Source organism: Atractosteus spatula, chromosome 1, assembly GCF_055471065.1.
Source record: "Atractosteus spatula isolate fAtrSpa1 chromosome 1, fAtrSpa1.hap1, whole genome shotgun sequence".
NCBI lineage: Eukaryota > Metazoa > Chordata > Actinopteri > Semionotiformes > Lepisosteidae > Atractosteus > Atractosteus spatula.
In genome coordinates this window covers 61,340,073-61,363,199 of record NC_142706.1, presented here as the reverse complement: position 1 = coordinate 61,363,199, position 23,127 = coordinate 61,340,073, and the positions used below count along the sequence as shown (strand labels likewise).

The 23,127-nt window shown below is 49.7% G+C and overlaps 1 protein-coding gene across 22 annotated transcripts in view; it reads left to right on the top strand.

The window, feature by feature from the left end:
- The first annotated feature begins 527 nt into the window (after nt 1-527).
- r3hdm2 (R3H domain containing 2) overlaps nt 528-23,127 on the top strand; it is a 56,010-nt gene continuing 33,410 nt past the window's right edge. For 10 of the 22 annotated variants that reach the window (XM_088914430.1, XM_088914355.1, XM_088914305.1 and 7 more), the window contains exon 1: nt 621-1,059. In XM_088914430.1, the coding sequence (XP_088770556.1) occupies nt 1,041-1,059 (19 nt within the window). In that variant the 5' untranslated portion in view covers nt 621-1,040. Of the gene's footprint in view, nt 1,060-23,127 lie in introns of all 22 variants that reach the window. The other 12 variants (XM_088914456.1, XM_088914347.1, XM_088914330.1 and 9 more) reach the window with 6 other exon arrangements.

Genomic DNA, 23,127 nt, shown 5'->3' with positions numbered 1-23,127 from the left:
TTTCGAAATGCAAAAATATGAAAGCGGTGCGGACATTATTTTTATTTAATTTGTTTAATCTTTTTTCATAACTTGAATTGATGTAGTAGTATGTACCCTGACGATATTTTTGTTTGGAATTGTTATATGTACTCTTGTTTGTATTGTAATGTTTGTTCTTTTGTTAAGCATAAATAAAAATTTTAAAAAAAAAATCTTAATGAACCTTCCCGTGAGCATTCCATACAATTACAACGGATCAAGCTCGCTAAAACGCGTTTGATCCTACCAAAAACATCATTCAGTCACGAAAATATAATTAGTGGTACGTAGTATTATTAGCAGCATGATTGTAAAGCAGGGGGGGATTATTCATGAAATTGTTTGCATCTCAAATATGTCAAAATAATGAATATAATTAAAGACCCCGATTAGTTTGAAGTTACGTTTTCAATGCAAATATATTTTCAGATCCATTTCATATATGTAAAACACATGCATCGATGCGCTGCTGTTGCAAACCGCAGGGGAATATGACGTAACGGGAGACTTAAAAAAACCAATGAGCCGCCGAGACGAAGTACACAGGACGTAGCTGACGTAGTTCACCTGCACAGGAAGCGGTGACGCGCTGCGCAGAGAAGCCGGAGCCGAGGGGAATGGTGTTTTCTTTCTTTTCTCTTTTAGTTTAAACCCGGGGCTTTATTCTTTAGTGTTTTTTTAAAGAAACATTTCATTTTATATATGTATGGTTTCTCCCTTTTCCTCGTTTTACCTTGCTTCCCACGGGCGATTTAGTTGTGTCGATTTGGAGACGGGGGGAATAATATTAGGCTTTTTTTCATTTTTCCTGGAGACAGGCTAGCTGTATTTTTGTAATCAACTTGCTCCCCCCCAGCTCCGTACAAGTCGGCGTGATTGTTCGATTTATTTAGCTTTTTTCCGCAACCGAGTGGCCACGGACTTGAGAAGTCGAGGACCCGAATGAGACCGACAATTTCTTAAAAGTTCTTCAGAGAGGAAAAAAAAAACGCCGAGGGGTTCGGGTCGTGTTTCTGTGAATGAGGACGCTTTTCCACGGTGAGTCGACGTGTCTTCCTCTTCTCCCAAGCCGTCTCGGGTGGGAAGCGATGTGGGGTTTCACCTTGGTCTTCTCGACGGGGGTCGGAGGGCGTCTTTCTCCGCGGACAGAACCTGCGCGACCACCTGTGTGTGTTTTCTAGTCATTTTCATACCACTTGTGGAGGCACACAGCTCGGCGCTCTCGCCGAGCCCAGATCCTTGTGAGCAAAACGGAGAGAGACCAGATCTGATTTTCTGTTTGCTTTTTAAACGTATAAAAATGTCATCCCGCCTCAAAACGCAGATGATGGGCATTTAAAAAATGTGAGGATAGGTGGCCCGTCTGCTTAGGCCCCGTGTGCTGTGGGCGTACTGAGCTCCAACTTCACGCTTTACGGTGTAAAGCTTGTGTTTGTACAGTAACTGGTTGGCTGGGTGGGGGGAATTCGTGTTTTTAAGTGGAACTCTTTTCTGTGTCCGCTTTTGTAGTGTGCTCACAGAAATGTGTATATACGTATGCAGTGTGTATTGTGGTGTAGGTTACACTTTGAAGACGTTTTCGAAGGACTGGTCTCGGGCAGGGCGTGCAATTAAATTAAGGCGATATCTACATGTAATTTGCTTGGTTATAGTGCAATACTGGGGCTAAGGATCGTGGGGAGCAGCCGTGCCATCGAAGACACAGAGCCTAATACGGCCAGGGAGTCGGTACTGTGTTGTGGGTGTGCACTTTCAGTGCTGAAGAGAAATCCTCAAACCGGCATCATTCCTAATCCCACTAATATTCCGCTTTGGTGGTCGTGTTCCTGTACCGACGACGTGTTCTGCCTTACTGTAAGGACAGCGTCCTGCTCAATACCACCTCGTCCCGTTAAGGGTAGATCTAGCGTCTGAACCTTTTTTTTCCCCTCGATATTAACCCCCCTCCCTCTATCAGGATGGTGGCAGCAGTATTGCAGAAGCCGCTTGTGCACTCTTCCACTCTGCGAAAATAAACGAGTTGCAGGCTTGCCTTTTCATGCCTTTTTTGTGTGTGTGTGTGTGTGGGGGGGGGTCGTCACGGTTTTTGTCTGAATTATTTGGAAGCTGTGCGAATGCGACGCTCGGATTAGGCCGCAGCCGTGCCGCGGTGATGTGAGCGAGGAGAGCTCTCTTCGGACAGTCTAACCCCCCGTTTTTCAGCCGAGTATCACGAAGTGATGAATTACAGTTTTCGGGGGGTCGCGTTTTCACCTCCCATCCCCCCTCTCCCCCCCCAGTTTAAAGCCCAGCGGTGCCCAGCCAGACCCCTTTAAACAAACAACAAACTACCCGCGTCCTCCTCCTCCGCCGCCAGCCGGCCACGCAAGCGCAGTGCGGGCTGCAAACCCGCTGAACCGGTCACTATGCCGTCTCCGCGCTCCCAGTTCCCCTGGTTCACTGCTACAACACACCGATCACTTCGTACGTGATCGTCTTCCCCAACCCCCGCAACCCCCCACACACACACTAAGTAATCATAATTACTTACACTTATACAGTCCTTTTCTGGACACTCCACTCAAAGCGCTTTACAGGTAATAGCACCCCCCTCCACCACCACCAGTGTGCACCAGTACTCTTGCCGCACACCAGCTATCAGTGGGGAGAAGAACAGAATGGTGAAGCCAGTTCACCATGTTTTTTGGCCAGGACACTGGATTCCTAATAACCACCTCGGTCTCTCATCTCATCCGAAGGACGGTGCCCTTTTACAATATTGTCACTGTACTGGGGCATTAGGGCCCATACAGACTGCAGGGTGAGAGCCCCCTACTGGTCCCACTGATACTTCCAGCAGCAACCTTAGCTTTCCCAGGAGGTCTCCCATCCAGCTACTGACCAGGCTCACACCTGCTGAGCCTCAGTGGGCTGCTAGTGGTGAGTTGCAGGGTGATATGGCTGCTGGCTAATGTGAACCGTGCTGGTGCCCAAGCCTACCTGATCACTCTGCCACGGTAGTGTAGTTTCTTCAGCCTTCAGGTATGACCACAATTTAAAACGTCTCCCTACCTGCGGTCCCTACCTGCCCCAGTATAGTGACGGGGGACACTATGCTGTAAAAGGCGCCGTCCTTCGGATGAGATGTAAAAGCGAGGTCCTAACTCTCTGTGGTCATTAAAAGTCCCAGGACATTTCTCGAAAAGAGTAGGGGTGTAACCCTGGCGTCCTGGCCACATTTCCCATTGGCCCTTATCAATCATGGCCTCCTAATAATCCCCATCCATGAGTTGGCTTCATTACTCTGCTCTCCTCCTCACTGATGGCTGATGTGTGGTGAGCGTTCTGGTGCACTATGGCTGCCGTCGCATCATCCAGGTGGGGCTGCACACTGGTGGTGGTGGAGGGGATCCCCATTACCTGTACAGCGCTTTGAGTGGAGCGTCCAGAAAAGTCCTCCCCCCGTTTGACCACCGTATCGGCCGAGACCCTCTCGTCCATCCCCTCCCCGAGCAGAAACATCCGCTTGCTTGCAGGTTCCCCGTGTTCCAGTTTACTGCAGGTTAGAGATAGCCGCTGAGGGCGCTTGGCACCTTCCCCGCGGGCACGCCGGCCTGGCCCTCACGGTTCGTGGGTGCCTGCCGTCGGGTTCAAACCAAGGACATCACTACGCCGGGGAGCGAAGGCGGGGGGTTGCACTGTTTGGCGTGAGTGAGTGGGGGCACATGGGAACTGGGCAGCGCCGCTGAGAGGCCTTGCAGTCAGAGATTTGGGGGGGGGGGGGAGAGGGGTGTCATCCCCGGCAGGAGTGGATGTAACTCGGCTTATCTTTTGCGCTGTCCCTGGGGGCTGGGTGGGGCCGTGCCCTCTCCAGGTTGGACTCCCTGCCCGCCTCCATGTCCAAGCTGCTCGTTTGTGGGCGTTGTGTCAAGGGGGGGGGGGGCTGGGTTAACTGGTCTTGTGTTTCTGGAGCGGGGCCTCGGGTCCCGCCGTGTACTGAGCCGAGAGGTCGCTGGAGTCCCGGGGGCGGCAGGCAGCCAGCCTGGACTGGGGCAGATGCCGCTGAAATGCCCCCGGGTAGCTGGCACGCTGGTTGTGAAGAGCGGAGTGGCTCAATGGAGAGCTCGCCTCCCCCCTCCTGTGCGCGTCTGTGTGAAGGATGTGCTGGTTGCATTGTTGGGAGCGGGTGACTCACACACTGCGAACGCGCAGGGCCGCTGACAGATGAGAGCAGGAGGGAGGTGGGCTCTTGTACCTCATCGCCGATTCTTAATGGGGAATGAGCTCCATCTTATATGCAGCTGACCCCCCCCGCTCCCTGGACTCCTGTATGGAAGTAAGTATGTGTATAAAGGGTTGATTTCAGGGCAGAAAAAATACTGAAGCGCCAGACTGAAATGCTGTCTGCTTGGAATGGCTTTGAGAAAGGAGGCCTGGTTTCGTTTGTGGGGCTGAGAGGTTGAGAAGGCCAGGGTATTTTGTTGTATCTTTCTACTTTCCAGGGAGTGAGAGAGGGGAGAGTTGTGAACCATAACTACAGAAGTTCCCTCTGGTATTCACCATGGCAGCTGGCACAAGCAGCGTGGCTTCAGTGTGCCAGAAGAACAAGCAGAAGTTAATACTGCGCTTGGAGAGTCGGTCCATCCATTTCTGAATGCTTTATCCGGTACCGGGGTACCCAGGCAGGGTACGCTGTGGACGGGACACGAGTCCATCACAGGGCACACAGACCGACCACAGACATGCACATACTCGCATGAGAGCTAATTTTCCCAGAAGACAGTTAACCTAGCTGCATGTCTTTGGACTGAAGGAGAAAACCCATGTGAATACGCAGAGAACATGCAAACTCCCCGCAGACTGTCTCCCTGGGAATTGACCCAGGGCCCCTTCCACTGCGCCACCGTCGCTCCTAACTGATTAACGCATTGGAGCTTGCTAAACCTGTACTGCATCAGAGCTGAAGGACCTTGTAGGAATGCAGTGAGTTTGGGAGGCTATCATACGTTTCTATCATATGGTACGGAGGGGATGAGCTGTAAAAATGGAACATAATCCCACGGTCTCTCTCTAACTCTTGCTTTTCAACCCCGGCCATCGCCCAACCTCAGCCCCCTTTAGTTGAATTCTTTTATCTTCACCCCCGATGAAGCTGATTTCTGGTAAACTCGAAACCTCCTGCTCGGTTTTAAAGAACCTAGCAAAGCTCCGCAGACCTAGCCTTAGGCGTTCATGTAAGGGTTCGAGTAGTTACTGTACCTCATTATTCTCCGAAACCTCACCTCCCGAACACACTATAAGAAACGCGCTGGGCCCCTCTCCTCCCTTCCTTCTTTCGTCTTGCTGGGTCCCTCCTGCAGCTGCCCCTCGGATACTCCTGACCTCCTCCCCCCCTCAGCCAGGTACTGACCCCCAGCCCAGCAGCTGCAGCCTCAGCCTCTTGCACTCCTGACCGCTTCTGCCTGCTGGCTGGTGTCATTTCTCACGAAGGGATTTTAAGGTGTTTATGGGGATTTCTTGGACTTGAGCTTTAAATTGTTCTTTAAATAACGATTGTATTTTAAGCTGTTCTTTATTAGTAAGGTGGTTGTTGGCTTCTGCATTGCAAACGGCCTGGTCTGTCAGGTGTGAGCGATTTGCTCGAGGTGAAGGGTGAATAGTGATGGGCTCTGCATTCAGTCTGCAGCAAAATTTCGCAATTGTTAAAATAAATTTCATAACAGTTCAAATTGGAGACTGAATTTATGAGATGAACAGAGGATAAAACCCAAAGGAATGATTTAATGCTTGATGAGTGTTTTAAGCCAAATAAGTGTGAAAAGTCTCACAGGGTAAATATGTATGGATGTCTGTTAATAAATCTTTTTGATCTCTACCAGCAGGATTCTTCTCACAGTTATGGGCATTTTTTCGGTTTTGTTTGTATTCTGGGATGACTACCAAATAAATCATTGGGACTTTTGGGTTTGGTGTGCCGGGCAGGACAAGTGAAATATAGTTGACAAATGGCTTTCACCGAACCTCAGCTTCATCAAGCCTCGCAGAAGCCACATCTGTGATGAATGGCTCCCCTTTCTTCAAAAAGCCCCATCAGCATTTTTTCCCCCCACTGCTTGCAAATAGTTAAAAATCAGCTTTTGGTAATCTCGGTTTTTCATCCTTGTGAATAATTCAGTTTCATAGTCAGTGAACAGAATTAGTGTAATTTTTTTTGGCAACCCCATTACCAGTGATGGATATTGCGGAGTTCTGTGTGTTACAGCCCTGGCTTAATGATTTATATGAAATCAAAGCCTATGGATTTAAATAGACCTTTCTGGCCCTTCTTCCACTAGTTGTTTAATTGCGGTGATCGTGAGGGGTAGGGGAGAGGTGTATTTCCATATTCTTTTATTCCATGTGGTAGTTTTTCCTTTGCAGGTTGCAGGGGGTGGAAATAAGGCTCTCATTCCAAAGCAGTCTGGGCCCTGTCAAGTTGTGCCCGCTGTCACGTAATTTAAAAGCGGTGCCTTATTTTGAGGAATTATGCACGGCCCAGGCTCAAGCACAAAACCAGGGTATGTAACTCCAGTCCTAGAGGGCTAGTAGGTCTTATGATTTTCTTTTCACCTGAGCTAGTTGGACTCATTGTTTATTAGATAAGTTGAAGCCTTTCCTTCTTCTTAATGTCCTGGAGATTTTAGAGAGGGAGTAATCTTCTGGACAGTGACCTTTGAGGAGCTGTGCTCCCCTGGGTTAAAGTTGTGTGACATTTACTGGCTTTTTTGCTTCATTAATATACCTTGCTTTAGAACCTGCAGCTCTTAAGATCTGAATGGATCGAGCTGCTGTACAGTAGAAGTCTTATTGCATTCCCCAGGTGAAGGGTTCCCTTGGAGTTACAAAACCACGCACAGGTTTCGTCTGTTCATTTCTCCAGGTCTCCAAAGAGATGATGATAGGTGTTAGTGAGTGTACAAGTGCCTTGTTTCACCAGAGATCAGGATTGTCACAGTAACATTTTACATTGCAAAAGGTTAAATTAATGTCATGTATGATTGTTAAAACGAGGACATTCTTTTGCTTGACCATCGTCCAGGTGCAGCAGGCTGCTCAGGCTTGCCCTCAGTGCGGAGGAAGGCCTCCAGGACTCCTGGTGTTACTCAGCTGGTTTGTGATAGCCTCGGATCAGTGGGATTTTCTTCAGTGTCACTGGGGCATGCTGGCTGCGATCAGTCATCAGCACAATGTGGATTAGCCCTCAGTATCTCTCGGGGGTTGAAGCGTTGATCTGAATTAGGGTCAGATAATGAGTCCTCTGGTGTGTGATCAGTGTGGGTAGGGTCTGCAGCGTGGACCTTTTCGACCCGAGGATACGCATCGCGTTATATCCCCTGTGAAGCTCTGCCCTTTGAAGCTGACTTTTCCATCAGTCTATAGGGCTGATCATGAACACTTTAAACAAGCCCATTCGCTCCAGTGTCCAAGGGAAAGGAACGATGTTGTGCTCGGTTGTGTTTTTGCGCCTCTGAATAGATCCCGAGATTGTGAGCGCAGTAAGCCGAGGGAGGAGTTCTGTCCGATCGGTAGAAACGAGCGACTGTGAACGAGGTTCCTCAGTGATCTCGTCTTGGTGGTTTGAAGTTGTTGAGCTTTCTTCCCCATGTGGGGAGGAGAGAGGGAGGGTGGCTGATGAAGGGGGACAATAAGGAAAGTTTCGAGATCAGCCCCCCCAAGTTGAGCCTGCGCATGCATTATGAAATACCTGTCTTGCGCTGGCCTTGATTCATGAGGCGGATGTGCGGGGTGAGGAATGAGCGTTCCTTCGATGCTGAATAATTAAAACAGCTGTGTAATGGCACCATTAATTAGGCGATGGAAAGGTTGAATGTTTTATTTCATAAACGCTCTTTCTTCTAGTACAGAGCCTTGCTTTGCCACTTCGAACATGTGATCTTCTGGGATTGTGAAGGGGGATTATTTTTTAGATGTTTAGGTAACTGAAGCAAATTAAAGGAATTCAGAGATGATATGGTAGTTTTAGTCAGCTGACCATTAAGAGATGATGACTTAGGTTGGCACTGTGCAAGATGGTTTCAGTGTTTTATTTTTGTGAGTTAGGTAAAGATGTTAATAACAGAACTGGCAAGACTTGTACTGCAAAGTTGGATCCCGTTCAGGTATTATGAGCTGGGTTGTCAAAGCCATTGCCAGGTTCTGTATACCATTGTGAGTGAATTAGATTTGGAAAGTCAAAGCAATTCAGTAGCTTTTCTGATCATTAGTACTCATTTGTAGAAGAGCGTGCAGCTTGTAAAATCTGGAATGGATGAGACCACTATGTAATTGGAGCCCTGTGTTTTTCCATGTGGTACTATTTAAAATAACCCTGGTGCTTTACGCTTGCCTGTCAAACGGGTCTAAGTGAGGACCATGCGCATCTGCTGTGTCGTCAGTGCTGCAGAAAAGCGTTTGTGGGGGTATCCCCTTTCTGGCACGCAGGTTGTGGCAGAGTGCTTGGCTGAATGGCTTTTTAAAGATCCGGGTCTTTTTAGAAATGTTTGAAAGCTAGTGCCCTGGAAATCCACCCGGACAGGTTAAAAAAAAACTTGGATGAATACATTTCGACTGAGCCTCCAAAGACCCATTATAGACAGCGGATGGGTCTGTGCTTTGCCACAGTTAATGTCGAGAGCGTTGCTGCTCTCAGTATACGCTTCTGCGGCCAATCTCCAGTCTCTTCCTCCCTTTAGCTCCATCTGCAGTAGCGGGATGTGTTCCCCCCCCCCCCATTTGCAGAAGGATTCCAGGTTTGCCAGTTCTATTTATAAACGCCGCGCTGGCGGAGCGGCGTGCTGGCGTGTCTGCGGCAAGCTTCTCGGCCTGAATTATTGATCGGCGCTGGAGGTGAGCGGAGCCGGCTGGCCCTGGTACTGGGCAGAGCAAGGGCACATTCCTCGAGGCGGTCGAGAGTGCCAGTTCCGAATTTAACCCTCTCCGGGCCATCGGTGTCGCCGCGAATCCCGAAAGAGGGGAGGGGCTGCCTGCAGCTGACTTGAGTGATCAATAGTCCTGTGTCATGGAGGTAATTGATCTGTTTGGTCCTGTGGATGTCCCCCTAAACATCGGCTTTTCCTTTATGTCTCTCTTTGGGATCTTTCTGAGAAACAATTGGAATGAGATCCTTTCATTTTTAACAGCCAGGCCAGCACAACAGCCCCAGGCAGCCTCTCGTCCCTCTTCTGAATGTTTTGCATCACAGGACCGTCCACTCCTGGTCCTGGAAGGCCGGGGTGTCTCCAGGTCTTCTCGACCTCTTTAAAACTGCTGAGCACCTTCACCTGGACCAGTTAAGCCAGAGCTGGTATGGATTGTGGAGAGTCAGGCTGGAATGAAAACCCAGTGCAGTGATTCCCCCAGGACTGGATTAGCCTGGTTCCCCTGCTGTTCCTCTCATGTTCTCCTGGAGTGCCCTTAATGGAGAGCCACAAAGCCTGTGCTGGATCAAACGGGTCGATCAGCTGGGTGATCAGCTCGGTGACCAGCTGGGCTGCGCGGGGGTTCCCCTGGAAAGGTCACTTCCTGGTGTCGGCTGGCATTGCCGGGGGGGGAGGGGGGTCATGTGGCAGCATGTGATACCGTGCAGGGAGCCTCCGCTGCGCCCGTCACACTCGGATGTGTGAGCAGTGAACAACACATTGTCCTTTATGAGTAGAAATTATTCTGAGTTTCTGTTGCCCCCAGCCTGCTTTTTTGTCTTTCTTCTCCTGTCCTGCTCTCTGAGCTTTCTTCCCCTTTTCCCACTTCTCAGTCTCTGTCTCCCACTGTGGCGGTGGGGGTCTTCACCCTGAGCGCTGGAGCAGTGTGAGGCTCGATGTCTTTCCTGCTGTCTGTTTGTTGATCCTGTGGATCCTTTATGCACGATACAGATAGTGCAGGATTGTGCCCGGAGCACAAGGAGTAGATACCGATATTGCATTCAGTATTATAGCCCCATAAACTCTTAACAACATAACGGTGTATGCAAATGTGTGAATTTGTTTGTGTAGCACAATTGTACTCAAAATGTTACCTCAAATTCATTATGCAAGCTACTGCAAACAGAACTCTGCCAGCTCTGTTGCATGGTGAAGTTTAGATTGCTGTGGTTTAAAAACTGTTGTGGATATTTGCTTTTAATTAATGTGTTCCTTCAGTAGATCTATTGCATCCATTAGTTGGGAGGATCTGATAGCCAGGGCAGGCTGGGTGAGGCCTATATGTAGCAGTAACTTTCCTTTATAGTCTATTCGTTGGTTAGAGACAGCAGATCACAGCCCGAGATTCTTTTTCATCAAGTTGATCAAACATTGCTTTTTGATGCTTGTCCTGACTACGTTGTGATGGGAAATGTAATTACACAGTAGGACTGAGAACACAAACAAATGCACACATATACAACTCATCATTTTTTTCCCCCACGCCCGTCTGTGTTGCTTGCATCCTTTGACAAGACTTGTCACCTTAGTCAGCCTGTGAACCTCTGTGCAGAGAAGTCTTTAGCTGCAGGAAGGGTTAGTCAATTTAAAGCAGCTCAATTTTACTCATTTGATCTTATTTTTCCTCTGAGTTAAGGATTTAAAGGTATGATTCAAGAGCCGTCATGGACCGGCATCTTAAACTTTTGTTGTGACACTGTTTTTGCTGGATTAAGGCTTTGAGAAGGAGGGTGAGTTCGGAGAGAGAACTACAGCGTAGTGTGTTGTGCCACCAGAGTAACACTCCCCTGCTCTATTCTAGAGTAAAACCTGTCTTTTTAAATAAGATCACTGACCCTGGTAGCCAGAGAGCCTTAAAGCATCACAGGGTTTCTCTGCGCTGAAGCCACACAGGGTCCTGTTTATTCATCCGATTCCCCAGTTCCTTCATTACGAAGGATCTTTCAAGAAGCTAATGATGCACTAGAATCAATTAACCGCTAATCAGCTGTTAGAGCCAACTGGGTCAAGATGTAACCCTTCAAGAGTTCTAGCCATCAGTGGGGTTAACAGTGTTTCTTTAAGCGAACCATCCAGCGTGACCCTCCTTTGAAACCCCAACGGAATGTGCTGGCTGTCAGATTTTTTTTTATTTGCGTTCCTTATGCGCATTTTAAAGTGAAAAGGCAAAAGAAGCGTTTCGGCTTCAGTCTCAAGAGGGGTCATCCCGAGTCGGTTTCCGTCTTGAGTGGACCTTGCTGTGCTGAATGGACCTGTCTTCTGAACCGTGGTTGCACTGATGAGATGTTACACCAGTTTCCTGGTCATTAATGGTCCGAAGATGCTGTTTGTAAGAGTAGCGGTGTCCAGGCTAAATTCCACTCTGTCCCTGTGCTTCCTGGGCTCCCGGAAGGTCACTCCTGGCTGAGCCGGTGGGTATTACAAGGTGGCCTGCTGCTGTGATTTTTTTTTGTCCGAGGAAGAATTCTCATTTCCTCGAGTGGAGTAACGACTCATCAGGCTTTCCCCCCGTGAAGTTTTTAATTGACTAATGCCCTAGTTGTTATGATGCCAACGGAGTTGTGGCGAACTAGATTGTGTACTTCGTTTGAGGTTGAGGATGTTGCTGCATATGTGCTTCTAAATACGACCCCCCCAAAAAACTTAGACTATACATTTCCTTTCGTCTGAGCCAAGAAGGGAAATTAAGACCCGTAAATTAAACCAGAGCCTTGTAATTTAAAATAAAACAATCGTGGGTTTGTCATAGGGGCCTGTAGAGGCCTCAGTGGTGGGGATCAAGGTGCTGTTGAAATCAGTTTGGGACACGGTTCCAATTTAGTCGTGATGTTTCAGGAGCTGCCCACGAAGGCTGGCGGGCACCTTGTGAGCCTCATTAAAGAGGGGGAATGGGAGGAGCTTTGTGGGAAAGGGAGGGTTCAGATGGGCCTGCGTTGTCTCCACAGTGATCCTGGCCCTGGGAATCCGAGATTGAGTAAACTACATCAGCCTACGTTTTATTCACTTTGCTTATTATTAGTAATTGTCCCAGCAGGCAGCCTTGTCCAGGTCTTGTCTTTGCCTTTCTCTTGTCTTGACTTTCTGTAATTCCCTGCTAGTCTTGTCTGCCCGTTGCACCATCAATCTGTTCGACTATCTAGGTCAGGGACAGGCATCTGTGCATCTTCCAGACAGTCCCTTGACTTTGTTCCTACGGCATCGCTAGTCACTCCAGGTAGCGGCACAGCTTCATATTGAGTGGCTTTAATTAGGCATGACTCCATTCTCAGATGGTGGGACAATCTGTAAAGGAGTTGGTCATTGGCGTGTGGTGGCTGACATCACCAGGGTTAACCAAAACTTCTGTTCCTTACCCTCTTGCCATGTGTGTCTCGGGAGCATACCTTGCTTAATTGATGTTTGAAGAATATTCTGTGGCTCCAGTTAAATGCTTGTAAGGTGTTGTGTACAGTACCACTTTTATGGAATACTGTTGAGTGCGAGAGGGGATGTTTTGACACAAATCCAACCGGGACCGGAATCACAAGGTGGGCAGTTTCAGATTCCAAGTGGGAGAATGGTAATCGTCTTGTTTTCCAATGTGTAAGAGCTGTTCGAACGTTGATTACGGAAGAATATTGGGCAGAGGAAGCCGTGGGCTCAGATTGTATGAAGAGTGTGGTGGAGCCAGAGGGTCATGGGTGCACATGGTGCAATTTTACTTTCTGCTCTCGTGTGTCTGAGGTGAGATGGAGTCCGGGAGCTGTGCTTGGGATAGATATCTATCTATACTGGAGTCCAGAACTCAGTGCCTTTGCATGCATGTTCTGGTGAGCGCTTTGTACGTTCGATCTGATAAATCCAAGCACTTGTCATGCCCAATCTTCGGGATTCTGGCAATGGGCGGCCGTTTGTCGATGCTCTGGATTAGGTCCTTTTTCTTGACTACATGACCAGTGGGGCTCCTAACCTGTAGTTCACTTGTTCTTCGGGTGTCCCTGCAGGCATTCTGCGCTCCGCAATCGTTGGCTAAGCGGAATCAGAAACGAAATATGAGAGCTCATTGGTGCAAATTAATAAGTGATGGAATGAAAAGGTGAAAAGAACATTCAAAACAGATGTCCAGTTACCCCCCAAAACCATTGCACTGAGTGCCATAGCACGGCAGTCTCCACCTGCAGTACTGTACTGTAATGGATGTACCTTGGCAAAACTTGTGATTTATCGTTGGACTGTGATCAAGAGCGATCAGTGGATATTTAAACTTGTAAAAACGCACAAAATGGAAGGGTGATATTGATGCTGATGAGAAGGGAGACCTCTGTTAAATGCAAGAGAAAAATCATAATGAATTTCAACAAGCGTGTTTCTCAACAAGCATGGAATAACAATGGGGCCGTTCCTACCCCGGGTCGACAGAGCGGGGGTATCAGATGGTGACTGCCCGGGTAGTGATCAAAACATCTGGCAGGGTCTGTTACTTTGGGCTTTGTTTAGAAGGCTTTGTAAAACGTACAGGAGTGACCCCAAGCTCTGCTTCTAAGCCTTTAAATAAAATTATTGTGGTGTCTTTTTCAGAAGAAGAAGAATAATTAATAATTTAATAATTGCTTACGCTTATATAGCGCTTTTCTGGACACTTACTCAAAGCGCTTTACAGGTAATGGGGACTCCCCTCCACCACCACCACCAATGTGCAGCCCCACCTGGATGATGCGACGGCAGCCATAGTGCGCCAGAATGCACAGAATGTAGTGTCCTGATCCGTTACTCCTTTTGCTGCGCAGATTGTGAATCTCATATTGCTCTCCAGTGGTCAGATACCTGGCGCTCCGGCTTGGCTTTGGTGTTGAAACTGCGGAGTAACTGTGACAGCGTGAACAGGGAAGAAAAATGGTTTAGCTCCTGGTTGTGTACCAGCTCTGCTAATAGAGCCATCTACAGCAACCCACCACACTTAAAAAAAAATAAAATAAATAGTGCAGTGTCAGGCATTGCACTCAACATTGTGTGACGAAACCAGGGACGTTGGGAAGGATTCTCCTGATTCACCAATTACACCGAGAGAGCTGAGTCCTGATGCAGTCATTGCCTGAGTGGAGGCGGGCTGCAGTTTCTAAAAGTATTAATGAAGAATTTGATGATCTGGCGGACTGTGTGTGTGCGTGCGTCCCTTGGCACATCTCCTGCCTGGGGACCAGGGCTAGACCGCGCGGCCCGTCACCCTGGCTGGCGCTTGTACTGCCACCCTGTCCGGGGAGGGAGAGCGTGAACGAGAGTGCGCGCACGACAGAGCGGGGAGAGGGGAGGGGGTAGTGGTGGTGGGGAGAGTGCGCGCGCGGGGGATCTCTGACACTCGTACTCCATTCAGAAAAAAGAAAAAGAGGGGGCCGGAGAACGAGCTGTCCTCGTTCACAAAATCCAGATCCACAACGCAGGAGAGAGAGAGAGAGAGAGAGAGGGAGGAGGAGGAGGAGATGTGGGGGGGCTGGGGTTGAGGCAGGCAGAGAGCGAGCGTGTGCAGTTACCCAGACTCGCACTGGCAGCCGTGCAGCGGGGAGATGGAATCCGTTCCGGCTTTCCTTGAGATCAAAGTGTCGTCAGCTTCTTCGTCGGGAGCCTTGTGGTGCCGATTGATCTGAAGGGCGACGGGAGCTGAACTTGTCGGGAACCCCTGTGCGGCTGAAAATACAGACGCAAGTAAGGCATCTGTCCTGTTTTGAATGCGATTTCAAAGAGAGGAGTCCAGCAGGTTCCTGCCGGGCTGGCTGTTTGTGCCGCTTGTGTCAGTGGTTGGCAGAGCCTTGCTCAGAGATCACCGGTTTCATTCTGCTTTTTTTCTGGGGGCTGAGGGGAGAATTTGCCTGGTGGAAGACTGCTGTAGCCTAGTCCTCTGACGGTCTGTGCTTCTGCCTTGGTCTGAAAAGCGTGCGGGCTGCCTTGAGCGGCACCGGCGTGCGGATCTGGACCGCGCCGAGAGTTGCAGAAGGAGCTAATTGAGTGTGATTGCAATTATCCCTCTGGAAGTGCCTGCTTTTAGAGGGGGGGTAGCCCAGGGAGAGGGCAGGAAGGGTTGGGGGGCGTTGGTTTTGCTTAGGTAGACTCTTTTGGGCTAAATCGTTTGCAACTGCCGTGCCGTTTAAAAAAAATCAGCTTAAATACACTGCTTTGCAGAAGGCGTGTGTTCTCCTGTCCTCTCCTCATTCTCCTCTGTGCACGGGCTTGCCAGCTGGAGGAGGGGGCAGGAGGTGTGTGGGGGGCTGCTTGTGTGGTGATCAATAGTGTGTCGTGACTTGGCCAGTGAAGGAGGGGGGGGTGTCTTCAGTACAGAGGAGGAGGGGGGGGGGCTGCTCGATGTTAGAGAAGATGGATGAAGTGCTGCTGGTCATGTGTTTTTTTTTTTTCCTTTCCTGCGGGGATAGCAATGACGTAATCAGGAATCCCCTCTAAGTGCGTTTTCGATGAGCCAAGCGGGAGCGCGCGCAGGGAGAGGGAGAGCTGTGTCCTCGAAGGCAGTTTTGGATGGGCGCATTTTTTTTCCTTTTCTTGGACACAAGTGGCCTTTGCCTTGAAAATTTTTGCTTTTTAAAATTTGAAATCCCCCCCCCCCCCCCAGCACTGATGTGCACAGATCCCTCCCGAAGGAAGGATTCAAACCCATTCAGAAATGCGTGCGGCTCCCCCGCTGCGCTCGGCGGCTCTTTGTGAGCAGAACGTGCTGGAGCCGTCCCACATCCATCCTCGCGCAAAGAAGAAAGAAGCTGCTTCTAAAAATAGCTCCTCCGCTCTAGTGGCCGTGCAGTGCTTTTTGTTGTTGTTGTTGTTGTTGCTTCCCTGGTGTCCATGATCTATTTTCTGAGGCCTGTTTCGTTACCCTCTTGGCCGGGGGCTGTGGGTCTGGGCTGGAGCGGTACCGGTGCGTTCAGGCTGAGTGCAGGGGGTCGTGTGTTTCCGCAGAAGCAGTGACGGGGGGCAAATTCGTCGCCCGTGTCTCAGCGCTAGCGCGTATAGAAACGTTTGCCCTTTCTGCTGCTGACGGTACATGGCTCCTCTCCACTGACAGTAAAGCTGCCCTCTTGGGGATCTCTTCTTTACCAAGCAACCTCTGTAGCATCAGTTGAACTCCCCCCCCCCCCCCCCCCGTGTCCTCCACCGTGCTCCTGACGACAGGTGGAACTGTTGCAAGGTTTCTGAAAATTCACAGCAGGCACAACACCTCTCAGGTTGCGTCCCAGAACCTTTCAATTTCAGATTGGCTTGATTGTCACGGGAGCTCCATCAATCAGTCTTTTTCTGTAGGGCTCTTTACAACATTTTGCTGAACAATTCTGTACAGCGCTGTGTATCAGCTAGAGTAACAGTTTCCGAGTGGGCAGGGCTGAGGAAACCTCCGGGGATCCCAGGCTTGGTGGCTGCTGTCCCTTCCCGACAAAGAGTTTCTGACTTTTTTCTTAAGTGTGAATTGTGGTTTTGCATGTAAGGTTCCCACCTGTTTCCCTACTGTCTAGAATATGCAGTGGGCTTCAGTCAGGGAGACCTCCTGCAGCACAGGGGTGTTTTTCCCTGCTGTAGTCACCTTGCTAATCCCATTAGTGGAGGAGTGCCCCCTCTTGGCAACTGGGGGGGGGTTGTGTTCAATTGATCCAGCTCGGCTGTCAGTTACTCAGCTGTTTATTAAGCTGGTCCTGTGTAGCGTTTGCTCTCCCTAATTTTGAGCAGTAACCAGTTACTGGAAGCCTATAAATCCATTTTTTTTAAATTCTTGTTTTCCCTGCCCTGCATGACACTATATGGGGGCTGGTGCAAGCAGGAAATGTCGGGGTTCTGCTGTCTGTTTCCCTTTAGCTATTGTGCATTTAAGTGGAAGTGCACCGCCAACCCCCCCAATGTGCATGCACACATTGTAAATTAGGGCAATGGATGGTTCTGCAGTTTGCGTCGCAATTCAGGCTTCAAGCCCAGCCCCTGCAGGCTTTCTGGTGGGGTGGGTGATGCAGGGGTCCCGGTTGGAGTGGCTCTGTGGTGCTGAAGCAGGGACTTTGTATTATTGCTGTGGGCCGTTCAATCACAGATGTCGTCGTCTCTGCTCTCTAGTCCTGTGAAGGGAACTCTCATGGAACTAAACCAGATCCCTCTTTTCTCAAAGCGTTAAAAGAGCTGTCCAGGACATCAGCAGGGGATTGTTTATACAAAAGTTTGTTAAACGTGGAAGGGAGATGATCAGATTCCTTCTGCAGAGCAGCTTCATCTGTTCCAGGTATTCTCAGCTGCTGGCCTCTGGTGCAACAGTGGAGCCCAAAAGCAGACGATTTTAAAATTAGCCCTCAATGCCAAGTGCCTCAGCCACTTTGCGCAAAAGAAGGTAACAAACTTAAAAACCTCAAAGGGGGGGAAAAACTCGTCTGGCTTGCCTGCATGAGATTGGACATCGGAACAACGCTTCCTTGACTGCGTGACTCCTGTATTAATCTCGATGTATGAATAGTCCAGAGCCATGTTTCTCGGGGCCAATCCCACTGTCCACTCATGTCCTCATACCTCTAGAACTCCATCTTTTCACTTCCACCTGGGCGACTTCATGTGTTAGCAGCTGTGTAATCGCAGGATCTGCTGATGGAACATAAGAGCTGCGACCTCCTTCAGACCCTTCCTCCGCCATGCACACAGATAAGATATTAATTGTTTCTTCCTGGAGAGCATCACCCAGGTGGCCAAGGGCTGCTGGTCTCCCTTTGAATTCCAATCAGCCAGCTGTGTGCGGAGGGGGGGGGGGGGAGGAATGTAGGCGAAGAAAAATCGATGGGGAGACTGTTGGCGTAGCCTGATTGTTTAACTCGGGCGATGTGCTGCTCTCTCACTCCAGCCTCCGCACATACACTGGACACCTCGCCGCTCTGCCCCCCTGTCCCCTGCTTTCTGGGCTGAACTTGTGGTGCTTGAGTTTCTCAGGGGCTGGCCTGGGGGGGTCCAGTTAATTCTGTAATTCAGTTCTGCTCTGAGCAATGCATCTGGGGTGAACCAGGGGACAAGTTACATGATGGCTGTTTTACTGCATTAATATATGAGAACTGGGATAGATTTGCAGAGTTCTTGGCAGAGGGAAGAATGCAGGTACAGATTATACTCCCATTGCATAGCTGCTGGATCCATTTCGGGTTTTACCAGGCTGCAGTGTACGCGCTGTACTCCTGAGCCGCAATCTGTTCTGTTTAACGTTAGTCTTAGGAGTTTTACAAAGCTACAAGCTTGACTGCAGCACCTCATGAACAAGGGCCTGCATCTGAAAAAACATGGAGTGGATCGAAATCTTTTGGGTTAGCTGGAGTCATGTATTCCTGCCAGTTCAGGCAGGAGTGGGATTCAGAAATAGTTCAGCACTGTTATTCATTCATGGTGTGGAGAGGCAGAACCGATCAAGGTGCTCGGTGAAGATGTTAGATTATATTGCTTTATTTTGCCCTAGTGAGGGAGGGGGATTGCAGCTTTACTAACAGGTTTACTCGTGTAATTACCGAAGTAAGAAGCCGGTCGTCCTTTGCACCAGCAAGAGTTCCAGTAAAGTGGTTTGATCTGGTTTTATTTTTAAACGCATTCTTAGCCGGTGATGGCAAGCTCAGGAGGCGACAGGTGTTGGTCTTGCTGTCGGTGCGCTGCACGATTCCTGCACTGTTGTGACATTTAACACGGGCTTTGATCTTGCGCCGTGTGTTGGGTGCTGTTGGGGAAGCATCCTTTACATTCAAACCCCCTGTGTGTTCTCAGCGGTGTGTAAACTGTGTGCTCTTGTAACTGCACGTCTGGATCAGACAATGCGGGCGATCCCTCCGTGATGCAGTGCTTGGAGCAGCAAACATGGCTTTCGAGTTCCTCTGGGTCTGTGACTGCCAGCTTGTGCTGGAATCGATCGGCTGTTGTTTTGGCTTTGTGGTGTTTTTGGGGTTGTGCACTCTGCGCTCCTGTCCCTCTCTGTCCCTGCCTCCCTGACAGCCAGCAGCTCTCGGCTAGCCTTTATCTTCCTCTGCCTTGGCCTGCACATTCAGGTTACAGCCCTGTAAGGCCACACCTGCCCTCAGCCTAGACTCCCGGGGACATTTGCCAAGAGACGGATGGGAAATCGAACAGATCAAGGTCTCAGCGTCTCAGGTGCCTTGTGAAACAGTCCATGGTTTGCTGGATGCCCTGCCTTCTCCTTGCCAGTGTAGCATTAAAGGCAGTGAGCAGTTTTCATGCCTCCTGTGGGCTGTTGTGGACATGAACTGTTGCTTAATGTAACATCGGTGCCCACCGTGGAGGACCGCTGGCCCTTTGTTACTCTGGAGTGTTTTTTCTGCGGGGGTGAGCCTGTGCAATCAACCATGTCAGCCCTTAGTCTTGAGGCAGAGACAACTACTGTTTCTAAAATTCTGATGCTATATGGTCTGAATAAAATAAAGCAAGAACGTGGAATAGGGGAGAGAGGGGCAGCAAAAATCTATATTTGTTGTGGTGAAGTACAGCCTGGAGACCAGATGGTGCAGAGCCTGGCGGCGTCGCCCAAGTCGAGCCCTCGTGATGCGCAGAAAGACGGAGAGAAGAAGGAGCTTGATTTAGTGTTTAATTAACAGGAATAGCAATTACTCCAGATGTCTGTTGTCACCTAGCAGAGAGAGAGAGAGCCTCTCCGCAGAGATTGCGCTGACCTTCCCTTTGCTGTGCGGTGCTTCTGTGTGCTGTCGGTGTGGTTTGGGGACAGCACGTTAGGAGCCCTTTTCAAAGCAAAGGTCTCCCTGCTCCTTTCCCGTCATTCATCCGGGTCTCGGGCAGAGATATAGGTATTCCTAAGGGTTAGGGGAAATAAAACAGCATATGACCAGTATACAAGAGCAGGGACTGAAGGAACAGTAATGGTTTTCGTGCCCATAAAGGACAGAATGGCTCCTTGGAGTGGGGTTGGAGTTCTGGTACAGCCTTGACAAATCATTGAGTTTGATAACGCGCCCCCCTGGGTTTACAGACAGGCCTCGCTATGCTCCCCTGACTCCTCGTGTGTACTGAGCTGCATCGGACCCAAGAGAGGCCGACAAGTGCAGTTATCTGACATCCTGGCCAGAGGGCATCTTACTCTCTTATGATGTGGCACCAGCAGTCGGGTACCATTACCTAGCTGAAGGGGCTTGTGATGCTGCTTCCTGGCAGTAATTGCGCCTGGCTCTGCCTGGTCGATGGTTCCCACTGGCTGCTTCTCATCAAATCTGTTTGCTGTTGTGAGCTGCAGCATGCCGGTGGGGCCACGTGTGGTAGAGTAGCTGACAGCTCATTTAGACAGCTCTCCTGTCTGGTTTTTCTTTTGCCGTTTCCTTATAACACTGATGGTCTCAGTGGGGTTTCACGTCGTCGTTGCATCGGAGGCTCGCACGCACCCCCATGCAAAAGAAAAACCTCCTGACTCTTGTGCATAGACTGCTCCTCATCTAAGGCTGACCTCTCAAGGACGGCACAACATGTTTGCAAGCGTCCAGGGGGCACTGTGGGCGCTCGATCCCACCCTGCCTGGCTCTTGGCCAGTCGTGCAGAGTCTCGGTCGCAGTCGGCAGGCAACACGATCTTGGCTCGAACCCGCGATCCTACAGCTCCGCCCACGCTTGAGTGAGCACCTTCACCAGCTCACTCCCTTAGGCAGCCCTGTCATTTCTTGTTTTGACTGTTGTTCACACCGTTTCCTTCTGGATTCGCACCCTTTCAGAATGCGAGCGCCAAAATAAGCTGTCCCAGAAAACAGTGCTAAGAAAAATCAAGTCTAGTGTGGGAGCACCTGACCTGCAGCTCTGAGTAAGTGGGCTTGTTTCCGGGACTCTGATTTAATTGTGCCCCTTCTCAACACAGTATGAGTCACAGTCACACCCGCTAACACTCTGATTGGTCAGTTTTCAGCGCATCTGCGTCGGTCCTCTGCAGGCTTGTGGGAGAGCCCCACATGGGCCCGCTGCTCGTCTGGGAGGGGCTGTCTGCCTGCCCGGATTGATCCGTCCTTGTCGCTGTGTGCCAGGAAAGCCCTGTGGTGGATGTCCCTCATTAATTCTTGCCTGGTGATGCTCGGGGAGTGTCCCTCCAGACCCCTCTCCCTGCTTCTCCAGGCTCCGTGCTGGGAGAGCAGTGCGCTGTGTCCGGAGAGTGAGTGCCTATTTGACCTGGTTTTTTGTTGGATTGGGGACTTCTGTGACGCGTTGTGAATCAGAACACGCCTGTCATAGACCAGGTTGGGCTGTGCATGTTAAGCAAACTACGTGGAAATTTACCACTTCTTTCAGGTCCCACAGGCCTGTGTGTTTGGATAGGTGTCTATGTGTGAGTTCGCCTGACTCCAGATGAGATGGCTTCCACTTTTAAAAAGTAGTCTGCTTCTCTGTTGGCCTATACTCTTGTGCACTAAAAGAGTTATTCATCCAATTTGGGAATTTAAAATGTCGTCTCTGGGTTATGTATAAAAGAAACGGCCCTTCTGTAAATCGTTAGTACAGTTTGCAAGCAGTCGGTTGTGACTGGAAATGAATGTTAGCTGAGACGGTGTGCAGCATGTTTAAAACAAACTTTTCCGTGATCTCAGGTCCACATTCCTTAACCCCCAGCTCTCACTGCGGTGTCCCCTGTTTATTGCTGTGAATCCTAGAATCCTCCTCTCCTCTTACCTGTGCAGCTCAGATGGCGTTGATCGGTTAAGCCAATTTAAGTGTTTTTGCACTGGAAATATTCAGCTCCTCGTTACAGACCCAGTCCAGATCGGAAATGGATAGTGAGGCACTTGGAGTGTTAGGTGTATGTGTGTGAGTGGGAGGTACATTCTGAGATCTAACAGCAGTTTTTTTTTTACATTTAACCCTTCCTCTTCTGTAATTATCTTGTGCCCGAGATGCCCAAATGAACCATGTGTCGCTTCTAACATTACCTTCATCTGTTTTTGTTAGAAATAGGGGGAGGGGCCTAATTTGAGATCGAAAAGACGCGGGGGTTATGTGGAGGTCACTGAAAGCTTCATCCGGTCACAATAGCTTTGTTTTCAGTGCAAATCCAGCCCCTCTGCTCAGCCTGGTTTTGGTGCGCTGGTAGGCACTACAGCAACCGTCTTGTTCGAAATGCATTGAAGGGGGGAGGAGGGGGAGGGATGGGTTGTGAAGATCTCCTGTTTTTCTCTTGGTGACAGAGCCTGTTGCCATGGAGCTTGCGCTCCTGTTGGCTGAGAGCATGTCCTATAGGAAAGCAGCGTGGAGTATTTCATCATTGAGATTTTTTTTTTGCCCTCTTCACACCTGAAGCATGGAACATGTAAGGCTACAGAAACTGCAGAATGACTTACAGCTGGAAGAGTGTGAGGGTGACACACTTACCACATGGCACTTTGGTATGTCTTTGCTGCATGGATTTTACTTTGAAAGGCCACTGCAGTTAGGAGCTCGAACTTGGACGCCCTGTAGCCTTATTCAAGGTGCACTTGTCAGTAGTGAATCGCAGAGCAGCAGTAATCAATGTAGGATGTCAGACAGCAACAGGTTGTCTGTACACCTCTGCTGTGCATCTTGGGTACGGGGCTGCTTTCTGAATCTGCAGAATGTGCAGCTTCCATGCTTGTACTGACGCAGAACTAGACATGGAATACACCAGCTCTCGGTTTTACCATATGCCTGACCTCTGCCATACTCTGCCAAAAAGGAATAAATAGAAGAATGCATCCTTAAAAGTCCAAGTCCGGCCACGGCAGTGCAGGGCTTCAGCGTGTCGCTGGGACACCCTGGGGTGCAAACCTCTTATGTACCTCATGGTTTGTTCTGTAGCAAGTTTTTATTTTGCCCTGATTGCTCTCTGTCAGTTGCCCCGCACAGTTTGCAGGCTGGCACTGTTGGACTGTGCTGTGGGGTCATGCAGCGGATTTCCGTGGAGAAGCTGGGATGCCAGGGGAGAAGTCTGGAGCGAGGGCAGCGGGCATGCACGTTGTGTGTGTGGTGACACGAGGGCACCAAACCCGTCGAGTCACTTGCTTTTTTTTTTGTTGTTGTTGTTCTGCTTGTTTCTTAATTCATTCAAGTCCCCCGCTTCTTCTAGTGCTCGGCATCCATAATTCATCAAGATCAGGATCCCCCCCCCCCTTTTGGAGCATTAATTATTCATGGGGGTCACGCCAGCGTTGGTTTTCCTCCGCAGCATGGGGAAATACAGGGGT